This window comes from Melanerpes formicivorus, unplaced genomic scaffold, assembly GCF_026170545.1.
Source record: "Melanerpes formicivorus ecotype bairdi unplaced genomic scaffold, bMelFor1.0.p_v2 SCAF_25, whole genome shotgun sequence".
NCBI classification, from domain to species: Eukaryota; Metazoa; Chordata; class Aves; order Piciformes; family Picidae; genus Melanerpes; species Melanerpes formicivorus.
In genome coordinates this window covers 6,819,190-6,836,667 of record NW_027142377.1, presented here as the reverse complement: position 1 = coordinate 6,836,667, position 17,478 = coordinate 6,819,190, and the positions used below count along the sequence as shown (strand labels likewise).

The following is a 17,478-nucleotide window of genomic DNA, read 5'->3' as shown; positions in this document are numbered from 1 at the left end:
GGCAGTACTGATATGGTCCTCTTCTTTTCAAAGCCCAGCTTCATGCAAGGATTAAATAAAAAGAACAAGTTCAATATTTGAATTATTTCAGCTTGAATAATTTAGACCAGGTTTTTCAAAGCTCTCTAGGGGTGAGATACCCATTTCCTATTAAAATTAATTAAATAACATTAATTTTAATGGGTATTCAGTATCCAAATCCCCCAGAAAGCTTTGAAAATCTAAATCTCAATTGTTATTAGAAACCCAAGTAAGAAATTAGGCCTATTCATGTTTGAAAAGAAGTCAAGAGGAGTTTTGCACTGGCATCAATATGCACGAGACCTTTTTTCTACAGAACTTCTTTTTTTTCTTCTGGATAGGAGCAAGTTAACCTCAGGGATGAAGTTCAATTCCTTCTATAAGCAGTTCCTTTCCTCTCAGGTCTAAATCAGTGTTAAGGGGGGGTGTTGTTTTGGGGGGGCGGGGTGTTGTGTTGTTTTACTTCTGGTTGTTTTTTATATTCAATATGAGGAATAAGAATGTGTCTGTACTTTACTGGGATTGCTTTACTTGGCCTCATTTGGCACAGTTGCAATTCTAATGTATCAAAATGCCTCTCCAAGTAACTTTCGTATCCCCTGTAATACTTGTTTGGTTTTGACCTTCATGAAACAAATATTGAGGCTTTCCATCTGTGTAAAATGGTGTCACTACCAATCATATAAGACTCCTGATCCCACTGGATCCATATCTGTTTACATCAGTGGAGAACCCATTCCTACATTTCTACATTGTGGTTTACATCCTTCTGTTCCTCTAGGACATTTTTTCCAGCTTTAACAGTGAAGAAATTAACACATTAAATTACCCTGAGATACCAAGTTTACTAAGCAAACCCTACATCATTATCAGACTTAGGTGGAAATAAGCCAAATTCTGCCAGTGGAGAGACAGTGTCTACATATGGCTAATTACTTGCTTAATGCTTTATGACTTGCTCTGGAGCAAAGCAGAAGTGACCTCACTGAAAACATGAGTCTTCACTCAAAGCTTGGTTTCATAAGGTCCCTTGGGGACAGAGACAAAGAACATCACAGCCAGGGGTCCTTCTTCAGTGGGCATCGGGCTCCTGGAGTGATTGTGATTGCTCTGTGTTCACTGGGGTTACTCACAATTTACAACATTCATACCAGAAAGAAAAGCATCCTTGAGGCTATATTCAGATTAGAGATAAATATCCAATGCCAAAGTGGCAGGTGTCAGTTTCCTCAGCCTCTGGAAAAAGAAGTACTGGGACATGGCTCTTAATGCTTTGCTCTATCTCTGGTACCATCTATCAGCTCTCCTACTTACTAATTAAAACAATTATGCTGCCCCAAATCACCTAATTCCAAGGCAATTGTAAGTGTAAGTAACTGATTTTCCATGGAAGAACACATTTTCTCCTGTATTAACATACATAAATGCAAAATAATAACACTTTCTTTCTCTTGGATATCATTGGTGTCTTAGTAAGTGGATGCATTGTATTGTGTTTCTGGACCTTTAACTTTATAACCCTTCCTTTCCACATCACTACATCTTGTTTAAATTAATATATTTCCAACAAATTCCTCCTTTGTTTTACTCTTCCCATATTAGCAAACAACATTTTTGACATCCAGTACGGCACGCATCCTTTCAACAATGCATCAGCTCAGATTAATGCATTGTGATGTCATTATTAATTCAGTTCTACATGGTCATTTTTCATGTTCTGTTGAAGACAAAAGCAAAAAAAAAATACAATTCATTCCACACTGTCATCCCTTTGTCCTGACCAGAACAACTCGATCGTGTTGAAGAAGGCATGAACCATATCAACCAAGACATGAAGGAGGCCGAGAAAAATTTAAAAGATTTAGGGAAATGCTGTGGCCTTTTCATATGTCCTTGTAACAAGTAGGTACTGGGTACCGGCTCTGCTGTGTGGTGTCCAGTTTTTTTTTTGTCACAGTGAATGTCTGAAGTTTTTGTCTTTTTTTTTTTTTTTTTTCTTTGTCCTTTTCCATCTGCTTCATTCTGTGGGGATAAAATACTTGTGTTTAATCAGAACAACTGGAACGCATCGAAGAGGGAATGGACCAAATCAATAAGGACATGAAAGAAGCAGAAAAGAATTTGACGGACCTAGGAAAATTCTGTGGTCTTTGTGTCTGTCCATGTAACAAGTAGGTGCTGCCTGCCTCATCTCTTTGAGCACTTAAGGCTGATCCCAAAGGCCTTGTGAAGCTCATCCTTGCTAGGCACATGAACAGGATGAGCATGCGGCATGCAGAAAGAACGATTCTGGTTCAAATGCATTCATCTCATAGCATAGACAACCAACTGGGAATTACTGTAGATGCATTAAAATCAGGCATACTGCAGTGAAAGCTTCACTGTCAACATCTTTTAATGGTAAAAGTTTCAACATTTTACACAAAGTGTACTGAGTGGTTCTATTTTCCAGTGAATAAGACCCCTGGGGATACCTTATTCCTGGAGACCCTAAATTTTGAAGCATATTCTCACAAACAAGTTTGATAAACAAAACCAAAACAGAAAAAAATGCAGAAGGGGTAATAACGAACATTACCCAAAATTATGGATGAAAACCACACCTTTTTCATTTCTAAACAGAAATAGTTCTTTATGAGATCCTGAATAAGGCATGACATTTCACAATTGGAACCCAGCCTGAAATGGTTTTCATGCTGCCATAGGCAACAAATTTGGGAAAACCTGAAAACCCAAAATTTTTCTCATTTGGGTAGTATGTACACTAAGCAGAAATGTTGAAATGCATCGAATTTGCTTGCATGCCATCACAGTTGAATGAAATTGTCCTCCAAGTAATGCAAAGCTTGTTCTAAATGCCAAATGAAAATGCAATATGTGGTTATGTGGTGATAGGAAATTGGGGACACAGTGGATTAAGCAGAAGTCCTTGAGGAATCACGAATCCAGCATGCAGCGAGCAGGCATGTGATGAGGATACAGTGAAAACATTTGTGAATGGTTAGTCAGAGGCTGCACAGGAGCCAAAGCAAAAAGCCAAGGCCTGATCTTACCATGATTATCAAGACTCAAGGAAAGAGTTCAGTAGTTGTTTTGCCAGAAATCAGAATGATAGGACTGGGATTCTACTTTATCAGTCACCATTTATTTTGAAGTTAATTCCCCTGGGACACAATGCAAATAAAATGCAGATGCCTCCATAGTTTAAAAAAATCATAATTTTGCTCCTGTGTTCCAAGCCATAATTCTTTACTGGTCTAAGTGTATTGCCTAGAATGAGTGCACTATAATTTTGGTGTGCACACGGTGAGAGAGGCAAGAAGGAATTGAAAGAGCTACACACACACAGAGCCTTTGTCAGTGGAATGCCCTGTGACCGGTATCAGCTGTGATACAGGCGTTAGCTCTGCTGTCCTGCCCTGGAGGATGCACAGCTACAGGTATAAGATAAGCTGCAGGATAAGATAATGCAGCAGGAACTTTACATCTCCCACTCTCTAAAGCTGTTGCAACTTAAAGAAGAACACTGTCCTGGCTTGCTGCTCCTGGAGAAACTTGGCACAATGCCTACATGAAAAGTTCACACTTAAAGCACAAAAATTTCAATGTATTTTGCAGGAATTACAATTTTTTAGAATATCTTAAATATTCAGCACTGCTCAGGGCTGACAGCCAGACAACCTATGGCATGGATGGGGTTGGCACTTGACACATCTACTACTTCACTCTGATAGCATTATCAGGAAATCAATAGAACAGAGAGATATTGCACACATTCAATATGGGGGACATTCATTTGGAAAGGCATCTCTTCCCTGCTCTAAGGTAACTGTCTGACCTTTGGAGTCTGCAGCCATAAACTAGCATTGCTAATCAGAAGCAGAGTATGGATGAACAAGACATCCAGAGCCCATTCCTTGAATCACTATGCCAGGACTCAACTGATATGAACAAGATGATATTCTGAGAAGTGGAGAATAGGAGAGAATTTCATACAGGTTTGGGTATTGTAAAGTTCTGGGTATCAGTATCTCCATGATCCCCAGTGGTAAATAAATGGCACATACTTTAAAAAGATTAGCCATTTCACACACAACTATACTCCAATATACAGAACAAATACAAATCCATGAGTCTTTACCAAAAGTAAGGCTTGATCCTACATTCTTAAGAGACAAAAATTGCCCAAAATGCCCACAGCATGAAACCTTGACCAATTTACATTCAAAAGAACAACTGCAATTTATCATAAGCAGACCCAGACTCACTTGTTGACTTTAATGGGAAGTTCACAGGAAAATAAAGATCAAATTCTGGATGCATAAAATAATAATTCACTTCAAACACAGAGACTGTCTCACTCTCAAAACTGCACAGGTTAAAGAACAGGGGAAAAAAAATGTATGTGCAGAAGAAAACTGCATTCACTCATTTCTAGAAACACCAAAGCTGATGCATAGTTTCAGAGAACTAAGAACAAAAAGGTCAACCATCATCTTTTTAAGTCTTCACAAACTTTAATAGGAAACAAGCCACAAAATAAATTAGTAGGAAAGATCCTCATCACCTATATTTTAATTCTATATTGGAGCATGCAACACATTTTCAAGCTCAATGGAAGCTGAGCTGCTTCAGGGGGCATGGAGAGAACATAACACCAGAGATGGGCTTGTTGTGCCCTTTCCTGAGTCCCCTAGAAGTACATTCAGTTTCTCCCCCAAAATCCAAGACATAAGGCTGTTTGTATGATTGACCGAAGCCGAGTGAAGAACGGGGAAACCACAGAGATTTACAATCCCCAGCAGCTTTGTTGGAAACTTCTCCATTTCTGGAATAAAATCAAAATCTTATGCCTACAGATCCCAGACACTCAACACTCTACCATTAAAGTGTTCAGTCTCACCTGTCAACCCCAATAACAGCAAAAAGTTATGCTGCACATGCTAATCTGCCACTGACGGTATGCCTGGATTTTAATTTTCTATCCACGGCAGCTCAGTCAAAAATGGCTCTCTTAAAGCAAATGTAACTGTCATAAATAACAGATACAACAAATTTCTAGGCTATTTAAAAGTTCCTGTGGTTTAAAGCTCCTGAAGGAAGTGATGATCCATTTTTGCCTGTGTCTTGCTTATTGTGAAGGCTGTTACTGCTGATGCATTAAGAGTATGATGAATTATTGGGACAACTGTGCTTAGTGAGAATGCTTCAGTTCTTATTCATGCCTGTAGCTGGTGCATGAAGGAAAATGTAGAGAAATTTCCCTTTCTGATGCTAGATTGCTCATATCTTCTCTTTCCTCCTGCACTCATTTCACTTCTGCCTATTTTACTTTTTGTCTCTGTGGACAAAGGTTTGTACATCAACTGTCGATGTATGATTAGCTATTTTCAAGTACCGATATATTATTTGAAAAATCTAATGAACCCTATGATTTTTATGCTAAAATTATCCCAAATCACCTTGGAAAAGGTTAGTGGCTTTTAATGCCTCTTATGCCACATACATGTTAAAAAATACCAATAGAAGCCAAATCTTCAGCATAGTAAAATGTTAAAGCCTAGCCAAATCCATTTTATCTCTGAGAGGGTGTGTTGCTGTGATGTGATGTACACACTATACTTGGCAGTTCTGTTTTTATGTCTGTCTGCCAGTACGTTCTCTGTGTTTGATGTCAAAACATATGTGTCACTGAAAAGAAACAATGTTTTCTACTTATCTGTATTTCTTCTATTCTTCTTTGTTCTTTTATTTTTTCCTTTTTCTTTTTCTTTTTTTTTTTCCCCCCCTCTCCTTCTGTCTGGAAACTAATCAACATCTGAAAACCTGTGTGCAGTGTTGTAGACTTGACAATCGCAATTCACCCTATTGGAAACTAAACTTCTGACCATCACAGTTGTTGTGGCAGTAAAGTAAAAAATTAAAACCCAAACCCCTCCTTTTATTCCGGGTTATGATATATCGGTATATAATCTATGACCCTCTATCTGAAAACTCATTTGCTTGATTCAGCTTTTAGCTTGGAGAAGTAAAGAGTTTTGCATTTGTCCTTGTCCACTTGATGCTTTGTTACTCATCATCTTTTTTGCATAGGCTTAAATCAAGCGATGCTTACAAAAAAGCCTGGGGCAATAATCAGGATGGTGTGGTAGCCAGCCAGCCTGCACGTGTTGTAGATGAACGGGAGCAGATGGCCATCAGTGGTGGCTTTATCCGCAGGTGAGCCTTTTTATCCACTGTTTTCTCTCTATTCTCCTCATCACGGATATATTTAGATTTCTTCCATATGGTCATGAGTTCTGTGATACTCATTAACTCCTTCACTGGTGCTGGGTAATGTGATGGAGCCAGTGTTTTCCACCAAGTGATGGCAGCTCAGATGTAGGTTGGTGACAATTAAGACAGGTATTAAAGGCTTACTACATGCACTGGCTTCCCCTGGCTCTTTGGGTGCCTGCCTGGGCTAGTGCAAAGGTTATGTTGCTGGAGATCCTGAAGTCAAGGTCTTAGCTCAGAGAACCAAAAGCTGCTTGGAAATGTGGCCCGAAACCTTACTCCTTAGAACTGCACAGATTTGGGAAATAATAAAATAGAAATAATACCTACATATTTATTTCACATCCTCAATGTGAGGTTGCAGACTGTCACAGCCAGTCAGTACTGTCCTTTGCCCTTCAGTTCCCTGGTATGAACAGTGCACCTTTTCTGGGGGCCTTATATCTGCCTCATTAACAACAGTTGTCAAATGCCTCAGAGACTAAACGTTAGGTAAATACTAGTTTATTACTTTTATGCCTCAAGATCTGTAGTGCTCATTATTCATTCTGTTCAAAAAGAAAAGAGCCTGAGGCTCCCTGCCAAAGCACAGAGCCAAGTGCAGAACCTGAAGCACACATTTAACTAGAGGTACACTGCTTCCCTGCTTGTGTCTACCCAGAAAACCTCACCAAACAGAAATGATGTCCCATTGCTCAGGTGCTGTAAAGCCACAGCTACGGTGAACAACAATGCTTCAGTGGCAAGCCCTGTGCACTCAGATGAAAGTCAGTTTGAAATACACAGCTATGTTAGCGGGACCCAGGCTGCAAACTTCCAGGCTTATGTGGGGACGCAGCAATGAGTACATACTGATTACAGTGCTTATAGAGTGTGTATTTAGATGACAATGCTATCAGCTGAATGGACAGAGGCATACCAGTAGGCAAAGCTTTGATCTCTGAAGATTAAGGACACTGGATTAATAAGTAATTATCTTTCCAAAAACTACTATCCACTTACTTTTTTGGCTGCTGGGATACAGGGAAATCAATGTGATAGAAACAATGCTGTCATGCAATCTGGAGCGTGGGATGGAGTTGCCATTTAAGTTTGCTGGGTCTGCCGTTCACTCTGGTTTGGTTTTCTTTCTTTCTTTTCTTTTTTTTTCTTTCTCTTTTTTTTTTTTTTTTTTTTTTTTTTTTTTTTTAATTTCTGGATGGCAGCCACACCAAACAGCAGCAGAGGAAGTTGTGCTACCCCATAACTGCTCTGCAAACAGCCTGTAGCACTCTATTGGCACCTACATGAACACAAATTGCACAAGAAGCTCAAAGTAGTGATTTTCTGAGTGGGACTCACAGACCTTGTTTTTCTCAGCATACAGTCACCACATGCCCCACCAGTCAGTGAAACACTGAAGTGGGCCTTGGTTCAAGCACAAGTATTCTCTTCCAAAACCCATGCAACTGAAAAGATAGTGCTACGAATGAGACAGAAGAGATGTTTACAAAAGCCAGGAAATCTGAGAAAAGCAGCTTCTGTCATTTTCCAGAAATAGTAAACAGTTCATTAGGGTGTTAGGTCAGGATCTTCACAGCTGAAGCAGCTCTTCCCCAATATTTCAGCAAGCCCCAAATGTGTGGGGATGGGACAGTACGCATTAGCTGTGTGTAGTGCAAGAGGAGGAGCAGCTGTAGCTTAAATTCCAACCTCCAGCATTTCCCATGTACTCTAACCACATGCAGGCATAATGGAGCACCTTTTCATTCTTGCTGTGGGGAGGACCAGCACTACCAGAGAGGTGCAGTTATGTGCTGCAGACAAGCTCAGCCCACACCACTTCTAGGAGCAGCATACATAAGAAGTACAAATAGAGCAGGGATGAACCCAGACAATCTCAACAACCAGAAGCTAAGCATGCAATGCTTTTCAGGCTAGCTACTTGTTAATCCCTTTTCTTCAGAACTGAGCAAAGCACCATGCTCCTTAGATGACAAGTGAAGGAGGACACAGGGGAGGTTTCAGGTGAATCAGAGTTACAGGGGGAAACCTCTTCTGCCTCTGCTTTAAAGGATTGGTTTCTTGCTCTCAGGGTAACAAATGATGCCCGGGAAAATGAAATGGATGAGAACCTCGAGCAGGTCAGTGGCATCATTGGCAACTTACGTCACATGGCTCTGGACATGGGCAATGAGATCGACACACAGAATCGCCAGATTGACAGGATCATGGAGAAGGTAAGAGATGCCATTTCTAAGGGGGTCTCAAAAGGGGCTATGTTTTCCTTTCTGCAAGCATAGGCTGTGCACGCTGCAGTTTTTCTTCATCTCAGAGAAGGACAAGGGACAGAAAAAACCACTCCTTTCTCTTCTCCCTCCAAATCACTGGGCCACAGAAGAGCTTGCTGCTGTGGATCTTCAGTAACTTCAGTGCAGGTCAGGTTGAACCCACCCTGTTGGGTTTGCAGGACCAGAGCTGGTAAGGAGACCCACTAGCACAAATCAATGTTCTTTCTGCAACAGCTTTGGGAAAAGAGAAGTGCCCTGAATTGTGCAGAACTGCAGGGCTTGGGTCTGAATGCCCTGGCGCTGCCTGGCAAGTTTTAAGCTTTCTTGGGCTTTCCTTCCCTTAGAAATTCTATGAGCAATTGAGTCTTGGATCACTTGTTTGGAAGACTAGTCCCCAAACGAAGAAGGGGATTTATTAAACAAGTCTTTGCTGTATGGTAACAGTGAAGCCAGTGCTATTGCACTGTCTCATTATAACCACATTCAAACAGAACTACGAGCTCTCTCAGGCTGTCTCTCCCTCCCTATATATATGTGTATATAGATACACATACACACTTTAATAACTGAGGCTCAGCATTTCTGCTGCAAAATCACCATCTAAAAAGGCAGAGAGCATCATTCTAGTGCCAGACCTGCATTGCAGATTTCTGAAGCAGATAGCAGCACCCTCCAAACCCAGCTGGGAACTCACTGCCATCCTCAGATCCCAAGATCTGCAAGCCATCTGCATTTCTACTGGCAGAGCTCCAGGCACAGCCAGGCTGAAGCAACATAAGAGGCTAGATCTTCATCTGGTGTAAAATCAGTACAACACTCGACTTCAGCTAAGATTTATACAACCTGAGGATCTAACCCAAGGACTTATATGTGCTGCTTAGAGTTAATGCTGACCTTAAGTAATAGAGCTTGCTGTCTTGAGCCTTTTTACACGTGCAAGCCTTCTCACATGAGCAGGATGCCCATGCCTTTTTCCTATGTCAATTAAATACATCAGAGCCTAGAGAAAACAACTAAGGAAAATACTGCTCTGAGAGATTCACTCAGATAGATTTTTTCTCATTAGAGTTTGATTCCAGAGACAAGTGAGTGAAGTGTGCATTGACTTAAAGGTGGGAAGATTTTTTCTGACAGGAAGACAGGCATCTGGCTTCGGATTAGTCAAAATTTTTGTTTTACAAAGCTGCATCTGTTAGTTTGACTGTATTGGAAAAAACACAGCATTACTGTGATGCCATTCTGCAGCATTTCATATTTATGGAAAAAATAGGAGTATGAAGGGGAAGGATTTACCACTGTTGTTCACATGAAAGGCACTAGAAAGTATCTACATTGTGAGAAGGCAGTAGAAGATTATACAGCCTGCATCACAACTACCTTTAAATAGAAAGTCTAGGACACATATTTTCTTAGAGCAAGTACAAGACATGCATTGTTACATCTACCCTACTCATGGCATATAACATAGTAGCAATAGACATGCCCTGTGTATACAAATCAGCTGTGTTGTTTTCATGCCTGCAGGATACTACAGCAAACCCAACAACAAAGCACTGTTCAGTTGAGGCTTGCAAACATCTGGATTTTGAAACCATGTACAAGGCAGTGAACATGGGCTAAATCTCTAGGCAGTGCATGCTGAGATCAGATGGCTAACTGAAAGACTGGCCTTCTATGCCATCTTCTATGGCATTTCTTATGGATTTAGGCATTTCACACAGCAACAGAAAATCAACACTATAAGCTAGTATGATTTATTACATCTAGCCTCGAAGGCAGGCCTCTTCAGGTAGAGCCCTTAGCTAAACAACCATGACACATTTCTGAAAGATGGCCTTGCTCTCAGTGGACAAAGAGTCACGAAAGCAGTGCAAAACCCAGACAATGTTCAGTCTTAGTGAAAATCTGCTATATTTCTCAGAGTGAGGACACACAGGAATGAGATACTAGAAAAAGAAACACACTTTTCTGGCTATAAAGGACATAAATGACAGCTGGCTAATGCTGAAACCACAAATGCATACACATCCATTTTGCAATTAAGCATGCCAATAGACCATCATCCCTAGCCAGTAGTGGGTATGCAGCATTGCTGGAGCTGCTTTCTTTTCCTGAACAGCTAGAATACTGTGATTTTTAGCAGTGATGATCATTAGAAAGACCCTTGGCCAACACACTTTACAAAAGTTGGGGTGCATCAAAAGCTAACATAAATGCTCCCAAAACATTTATTTTCTCTTCATGCATCCATACACATTGCAGAGCAACCTCACAAATGCAAAGATGTAACCTGATCTACCCATGGTGATCAGGCTTGCAATGAAAAAAGGCTTTATCCTTCTCTCTCAGAGAGAGAGAGACCAAAACTGAAATGATGATGTGGTAAATAAGTCAAATTGCCCAGATATTATCATCAGAAGACCTTGCCCCTAAAATAAACCATAAAAAGGAGGCTGGGAGGAAAGCAGGAAGCAAAATTCAAAGCACTGTATTTTCACCTAGATGGGAAGGTGTGCACAAAGACTCTCACTGACTTTGATGCAACATCATCCACCAGACTTAGACCTTAGTATTCCTATTTAGAAACACAATGTTTCATCACTATCACTCAATATTCATGTATTTAATGACAAATGTAACTGCTTCCACAGCCATTAATTGGTGGTTTAGGTAATCTGTTGTTAAAAACACACAAAATTTTACGGTGGTAGACAAGGTCAAACTTAGAGCTAAAATAAAGGTGTGGCTCATAATGAAAAATGATGCTGATTAATGCTTGTTGAGGCTCTGGCACATGCTTCTGTACTAAAAATACAAATCCACATAGCACTTTCCAAAACAGTTATGGAGAAAAGCCCGAGATATTTAAGAATGATTACACTTCTATATAACTGTTTAGAAAGGCTTTTCAAGCATATATGGGAAAGTTGCTTCACCATTCTGTCTTTGCAAATTGGAGACTTAAAATAAATCTGCGCAATCTGAATTCATGCCAGAGGTGTGGAAATGATAACCAAAACTAACAAAATGCAGCCATCAAACCACAGAATGAGTCTGGGTTTGAGTTCATTCTTTTAGACCAGTAACAGAATTCTCACCTTTCCCATAGGTCTGATTTCAAAAATTGAAAACATTTTGTGGTCCCTCTGCTAGCATAATCTGGTGTAGCAACATGGCCTTAATGGAGTTCTGTTAGATTTTGTCAGATAAAATAGTGTCTTCTGTCTCCAAAACTAAATTCTGCAGAGCTCCAGAAAGCCATGGTGAAAGTGTCTTCCCACTCAGAAAGAACTCCTGAACCTCCCAAGTGATGCTGTTTTATTAATGATATTTTATAGCCATGGCAAATGTTACCCCACAGAAGACAGTGAAGTTAATAGTTCAGACTATGCTGGACTAAATTCCAGTTTGATTGCTCCAAATAACAGTAGAATCCCTTCCTTAATTCCTGTTTATGCTGCCCAATGTGTGAGAGGCTACTTTGTCTTGCAACTACAGTAGTGAATTCCTTTGAGAGGAAGGAATAAGGGTATCACTCCTACCTATTCTCTTCCTTCACATGTAGACCACGTGTTTTGACTACATATCTGGTGATCTAAACTAGAACAAAGTTCAGGCTGGCTGCATCTTAGTGATGCCTGGAGCTTTACACCAGTGGAATACATGCATACATCACCAGATCTCTTTTTGTCATCCATTACCATCAGTACCACTAGCACTGTCAATAGCACCAGCTACAGATTTGGCACAGCACTTGCAAGAGCTCAGTGAAGTCAGTGAAGCTGAATACAATCATAAAAGCTCTACTCAAAGGGTACCTGAAGCATCATAATGCCAGCAAATCTGTAATTTTCTTATAGGTCTCTAATACAACTACAAAAGACATCTGTCTGGTATTTTGAAGCTTCTTTTTATTCTTGACCTAGCCAAAACTAGAGAGGTGTGCACCAAGCATTGCAGATATTTTCTCTTTCTACCCAATATTCACCTCTTTCTTTCCTTTGTGCTTCCCTAGGCTGATTCCAACAAAACCAGGATTGATGAAGCCAACCAGCGTGCAACAAAGATGCTGGGCAGTGGTTAAATGCAACAAAGCACATTTTCTTTCATCCCTGTCCAACAGGGCAGTACCTTCATGCTTTTATCATGGTATTTACCTACTAGGTTTGCACACATGAACATATCAGCCCCATTGTAAATGTTGTCCTGTGTAGTTTGTCAGCTTTCCAAAAATGATACTTGTAATTATTTTTTTCTGGCTATCTTTCTTTCCAAAGGTTGTACATAGTGCTGATTTGATGGCTATAGCTCACTATGACCTTTTTGGGATTTTTCCTTTCCTAGTTTCTGTTTTGGATTCCTTTCATTTTCTCCCCCTCCTCACTTTGTTCTGTTTTGTTGTTGTTTTTTTTCTTCTTTTTTTTTTTTAAATAATGTTTGCTGAATGACAACACTGTTGGAATGCTAAACGTGCTGTTAACCTTTAAATATACAGTATTGTTCTTGTAAAACTGTGACATTCCACAGAGCTACTGCCATGCTCCTGTCTTTGGGTATCATAATGTTTAAGCACTTACACCTGCTGTTTTCAGTTCTTCATCTCCATTATCTGTTGTTATGATTTCATGATTAGACAATGTGGAATTATATTACTATAACAAGCATTGCACTAAAAAGTGATGTGATTTATGCATTTATGCATGAGGAATAAATAGACTTTTAGACTCCTACTTAAACAAGATTTTTCCCATGGCAGTAGCACACCAACAATGACAACAAAAGCATGCTCAGTATTCGGACTCTTTTGGGACTATGTTATACCAGCAAGTTTGCAGTTGTGCCACTTTTTTCTTGTTGATATATATATATATATAGTTATTAATCATGATCATTTTTTTTTTTTAATTAAAAAAAAAGAAGGGATTTGGCACTCACCATTTAGCCATTGCCAGCAAAATAAAAGCCTGGCTGAAAATATGTCAAAGACAAAAAGAAATAAGTGTATTATATTGGGTTTGTCTGCTGCTTTTGAAGACTATCTTTTGGAGGAAATGACTACCATATGAAATGGTGCAAAGAAATGTAATTTTTATAAGGCTCTCTCTTACTAGTTGCTATCCCCATGTGGTTTGTTATTGGTACAGTTCTCTGTTGCTTACCTAGAGCTATGCACACCAAATCGTTGAGATGTTTAGTAGCTGACTTAAATAAAAACAAAAACCAACATAAAAAAATCTAAATGAATGAACTCTAGATAAACTGTGAGATAAATATCATTTACAGCATGTAATATGAAATTCCTTCTGTCTCCTGTCAGTTTGTGAAGTGATTGACATTTTGTAGCTAGTTTAAAAATTATTAAAAATGATAGATCTCAGAACCCATGCTTGCTTTATCCATTTATTGCCATACGTGTCAATAACAACTAGTTATTTGCCACTTACCTGGAAAAAGAAGTGCAAAAGTTTAGAGACTCTTTACAAACTGCTTCTGTAGCACGTGGGAAACTAAAGATTTCTGTTTGCACTAGTGTATAAAAGCAGCTTACTCTAAAACCAGCATTTTACACTTGGCACATTCCACATGAATATTAGTTTAAATAACATGGCTTGAATTGCTAAACACTGAATCAAAAATATATTCTCTGTTCAAGGGAAAGAAAAACTGAAATAAATAGTATGGTACAGGCAGATACAGCTCCTTATTCAATAAATTCTATACTCACAGTGAATCTAGTAAACCTGCTAGCACACTTCTTTTCAGGGAACGCTTTGAACTACAGAGTTTCTGCAGTCTTACTAAGAATAATTTTCTCAAATGACTAACAACAGCTAGTATTTACTCCCAATGAAAAGTGTTATCATATTTTCCCAGGGTTTTAGTCCCCTGTGTGGGCAAATTATAATTAACTCTGCCTGAGTGACAGTTCACTCATGTGTCTCACATGTCCCTAAGTCAAAATACACAAAGAATATGAATGCTTACATAATTAAAGTTGCATGATAATGTAGACAAACTATATTTTCTTTAGCAGTTTATTTTTAGTACCTATTAAAAAATTAATTGTGCAAGTATTTTTCCCTCACTATTTCAAACCAAAGACTAAACCTCAAGCAAATATTTTTAATCGCCTGACCATTTCCAAACCTGTTCATTCAGAGGTTCTAGTATTTGTGACAGTGCTATCGCTCTGCAATGTCCAAACCTACCAAAGAAGGGCAAAACTGTGCTGGAAAATGTGTCCATATGGGAACACACAAATACAAGAATATTTGAGAAGGGCAAGAAATACATGAGAAAGTAGTGAAGATACTAATGAAGGTTTTACTCCCGTCTGTTTGACAAGATTGCACCCCATCTGAAGAAGATCATACTTGCAAAAGCCATAAAGTTAATAAAGAATATAACCTGTCGCTATGTTCTGACATCTATTTTTTGTCTTGAACAAAGACTAAAACCTAGGCTGTTGGAACTTTTTTACCAAATGGAAGGTTTAAAGGATAGAAATATTGAAATGTTCTGTTGCATTTATCTTTGTATCCTTCCCTGCTGTATGCACGCTGTCTCAGGCGCTGGCTGAGAATGACTGAAGTAAATACGTTTAATATACTGGGTTTCTTTGATGTTTTTGGAAATTGCCTCTTCCAGGAGTAATTATTCTTGAAATAATTCAAAGAAAGGCTTAATTTCATGCAGTTATTAGAACAATCCACTTCTGTATGTTAAGTTTTGTGCACACCAAATACCTGATGTAGCAGCTGATCCGGGGTGGGGGGGAAGAGGTGTTTTAAACAGAATGTTGCCTCAAATGTGGCACTGCCCACTTTTCTTCCTTTCCTCTTCTGGCTGGGCTCTGTCTCCCATGATGTACTGCAGATTCCATGAGGCTGAGTGAGCAGAATTACCTGGTGAGGGGCAAGGCTCACTGAAAGGAAAGTAACACAGCAAGGAGCTGGAATTACAAGTCTCATAAGATAAAATGGTCACCTTGATCGTGGAAACAAAACACCTTAGTTTTCTGAAAGCAAAACCTTCTTTTCCTGGTAAGAAATTTCACATTGACCATGTTGTTATATGTTCCAGTCAGTAACTTCTTTATTCTCTGTAGCAGAGCCATCTGGAAATCCAGATTTGAAAGATGGGGGGGAAAATGAGGGTGTTCAGAGACACAAAGCTCCATGAAATGTAATTTATTTCTAGACTCTCAACACAACTTTAGCAACAGTTTGTTAAATTGCAGGATCCTCCCTTTGACATTGGTTTGAGGCGGCCATATGGAAAAGGTTTTGTCATATTTTCAGGTGCCACAGTGGAATAAACTACCCAGAAGTATTACTTAAAATGTTGCTTGAGAACCGAAGTCCAACTAAAAGACAAAGTTTTGTTGAGCTCTGCAAATCTGCAGTTAATGGCTTCTTACATACCACGCATTCATTTTCCTCCTTTTCTAGTTTAGGATGAAAACTGAAATCTCAAGATAATCCCAAGGAAAGATATTTGAATGTTATTCTTCAACAGAACAAAATTGATAAATAGTGTAATACCTCAACAAAAACACAACAAAACAACAACATGACATGATTTCAGCAATGAAAAATTAAGAGGGAAAACTGGAGAAGCTAAGTAAAACATCTATGTGGTTTATCACAAAAAAACCCATTACAATTTTTAGGATGCTAATGATTCCTAACCTTAGAACAAACACACAGATTCTAAACTTAAAAGATGTTGTTATTGCTTTGCAGATTGACACAAATGCATGAAAAGAGACTCTGGATTGTATACAGCACTTTGTGGTTTGGTAGAGCTCATCTTTTGAAAAGGAGATCAATGTGACGTGGAGGTGCAGAGGGAAAAATAATTATCATAGAATGGCTTGAGTTGGAAGGGACCTTAAGGATCCTCTAGTTCTGGACCACTGCCAAGGGCAGGGGTACCTTCTACTGGACCAGGTTGCTCAAAGCCTAATCCACTCTGGTCTTAAAACAGGCTGGAATTAATATTTCTTGAAGATTTGGTGGTGTTTCTGTGTGTAAGGGAACATGGTAACTCTATGTCATGGGTTGGGTTGAATATACTGTGATGAGTTTAGGTTGTTTTGGGTTTTGGTTGTTGTTTGTTTTGAAGAAATGTGAATTTTATTGGCTTACATGGGTTAAATACAATGCAGTCTTAATTTCTGAAGAACTAAATATGTTAGAGTTTGCATGCCAAACTGTAAAACACCCCCTTAGAGAGATGCCTGTGCCATGTGACACTTATTACAGATATACTTTAAATCTAAAAATACAGATAATTATCCTCCACACTATTGTATGCCACACAAGTAACTGAATCTCCACTGGCTTTTGATTTGGACCTGAATCTGGAGAGATTGCTCAAGTCTTATTTGAGTGATCCAGAGGCAGACATTATTTTTATTTTTCACCTCCTTCTTTCTTACCCTGTGTGTACATATGCACATAAAAATCTTCTATTTAAAAGACATGGGAAAGAGAGAGACAAGTACTTAGTAATAAGGAAAATTACATGTATTAGAGACAGCTTAAGTATATGCACTGCTGCTGTGTGCGCCTGTGGGCGTAGGTGTGCGGGATGTGACTGCTGTCTGCTGAGCTTTTTTGTTGCCTTTATACCAAGAGATGAGGACAGTTTGTTTGGAAGTTAGTAGAACATAAGCAGAGTATTTTTATAACTGCAAATAGCTACAAGAAATGCAGAGATGGGAGATAAACACTGCTGGGTGTTGGGATGGTTTGATGGGGGTGTAGGAGGCAGGCTCTAGCCAGGTTTTTTTTGCAAACTACTTGCCAAATAGTGTTGGATCCTCTCTGTAACAGTTTTCAGAGATATATGCTTGTGCTGTAAAATACCAAGCAGTTTTAATGTGTTTAATTTTTAATAGTTTGTA

The 17,478-nt window shown here is 39.2% G+C and overlaps 1 protein-coding gene across 2 annotated transcripts in view; it reads left to right on the top strand.

The window, feature by feature from the left end:
- SNAP25 (synaptosome associated protein 25) overlaps positions 1-15,202 on the top strand; it is a 64,007-nt gene extending 48,805 nt beyond the window's left edge. Inside the window, exons 5-8 of one of the 2 annotated variants that reach the window (XM_068153179.1) lie at positions 1,806-1,923; positions 6,115-6,240; positions 8,372-8,516; positions 12,583-15,202. In XM_068153179.1, coding sequence (XP_068009280.1) covers positions 1,806-1,923; positions 6,115-6,240; positions 8,372-8,516; positions 12,583-12,651 — 458 coding nt within the window. In that variant the 3' untranslated portion in view covers positions 12,652-15,202. Of the gene's footprint in view, positions 1-1,805; positions 1,924-2,074; positions 2,193-6,114; positions 6,241-8,371; positions 8,517-12,582 lie in introns of both variants that reach the window. The other variant, XM_068153178.1, reaches the window with a different exon arrangement.
- The last annotated feature ends 2,276 nt before the right edge of the window (positions 15,203-17,478 follow it).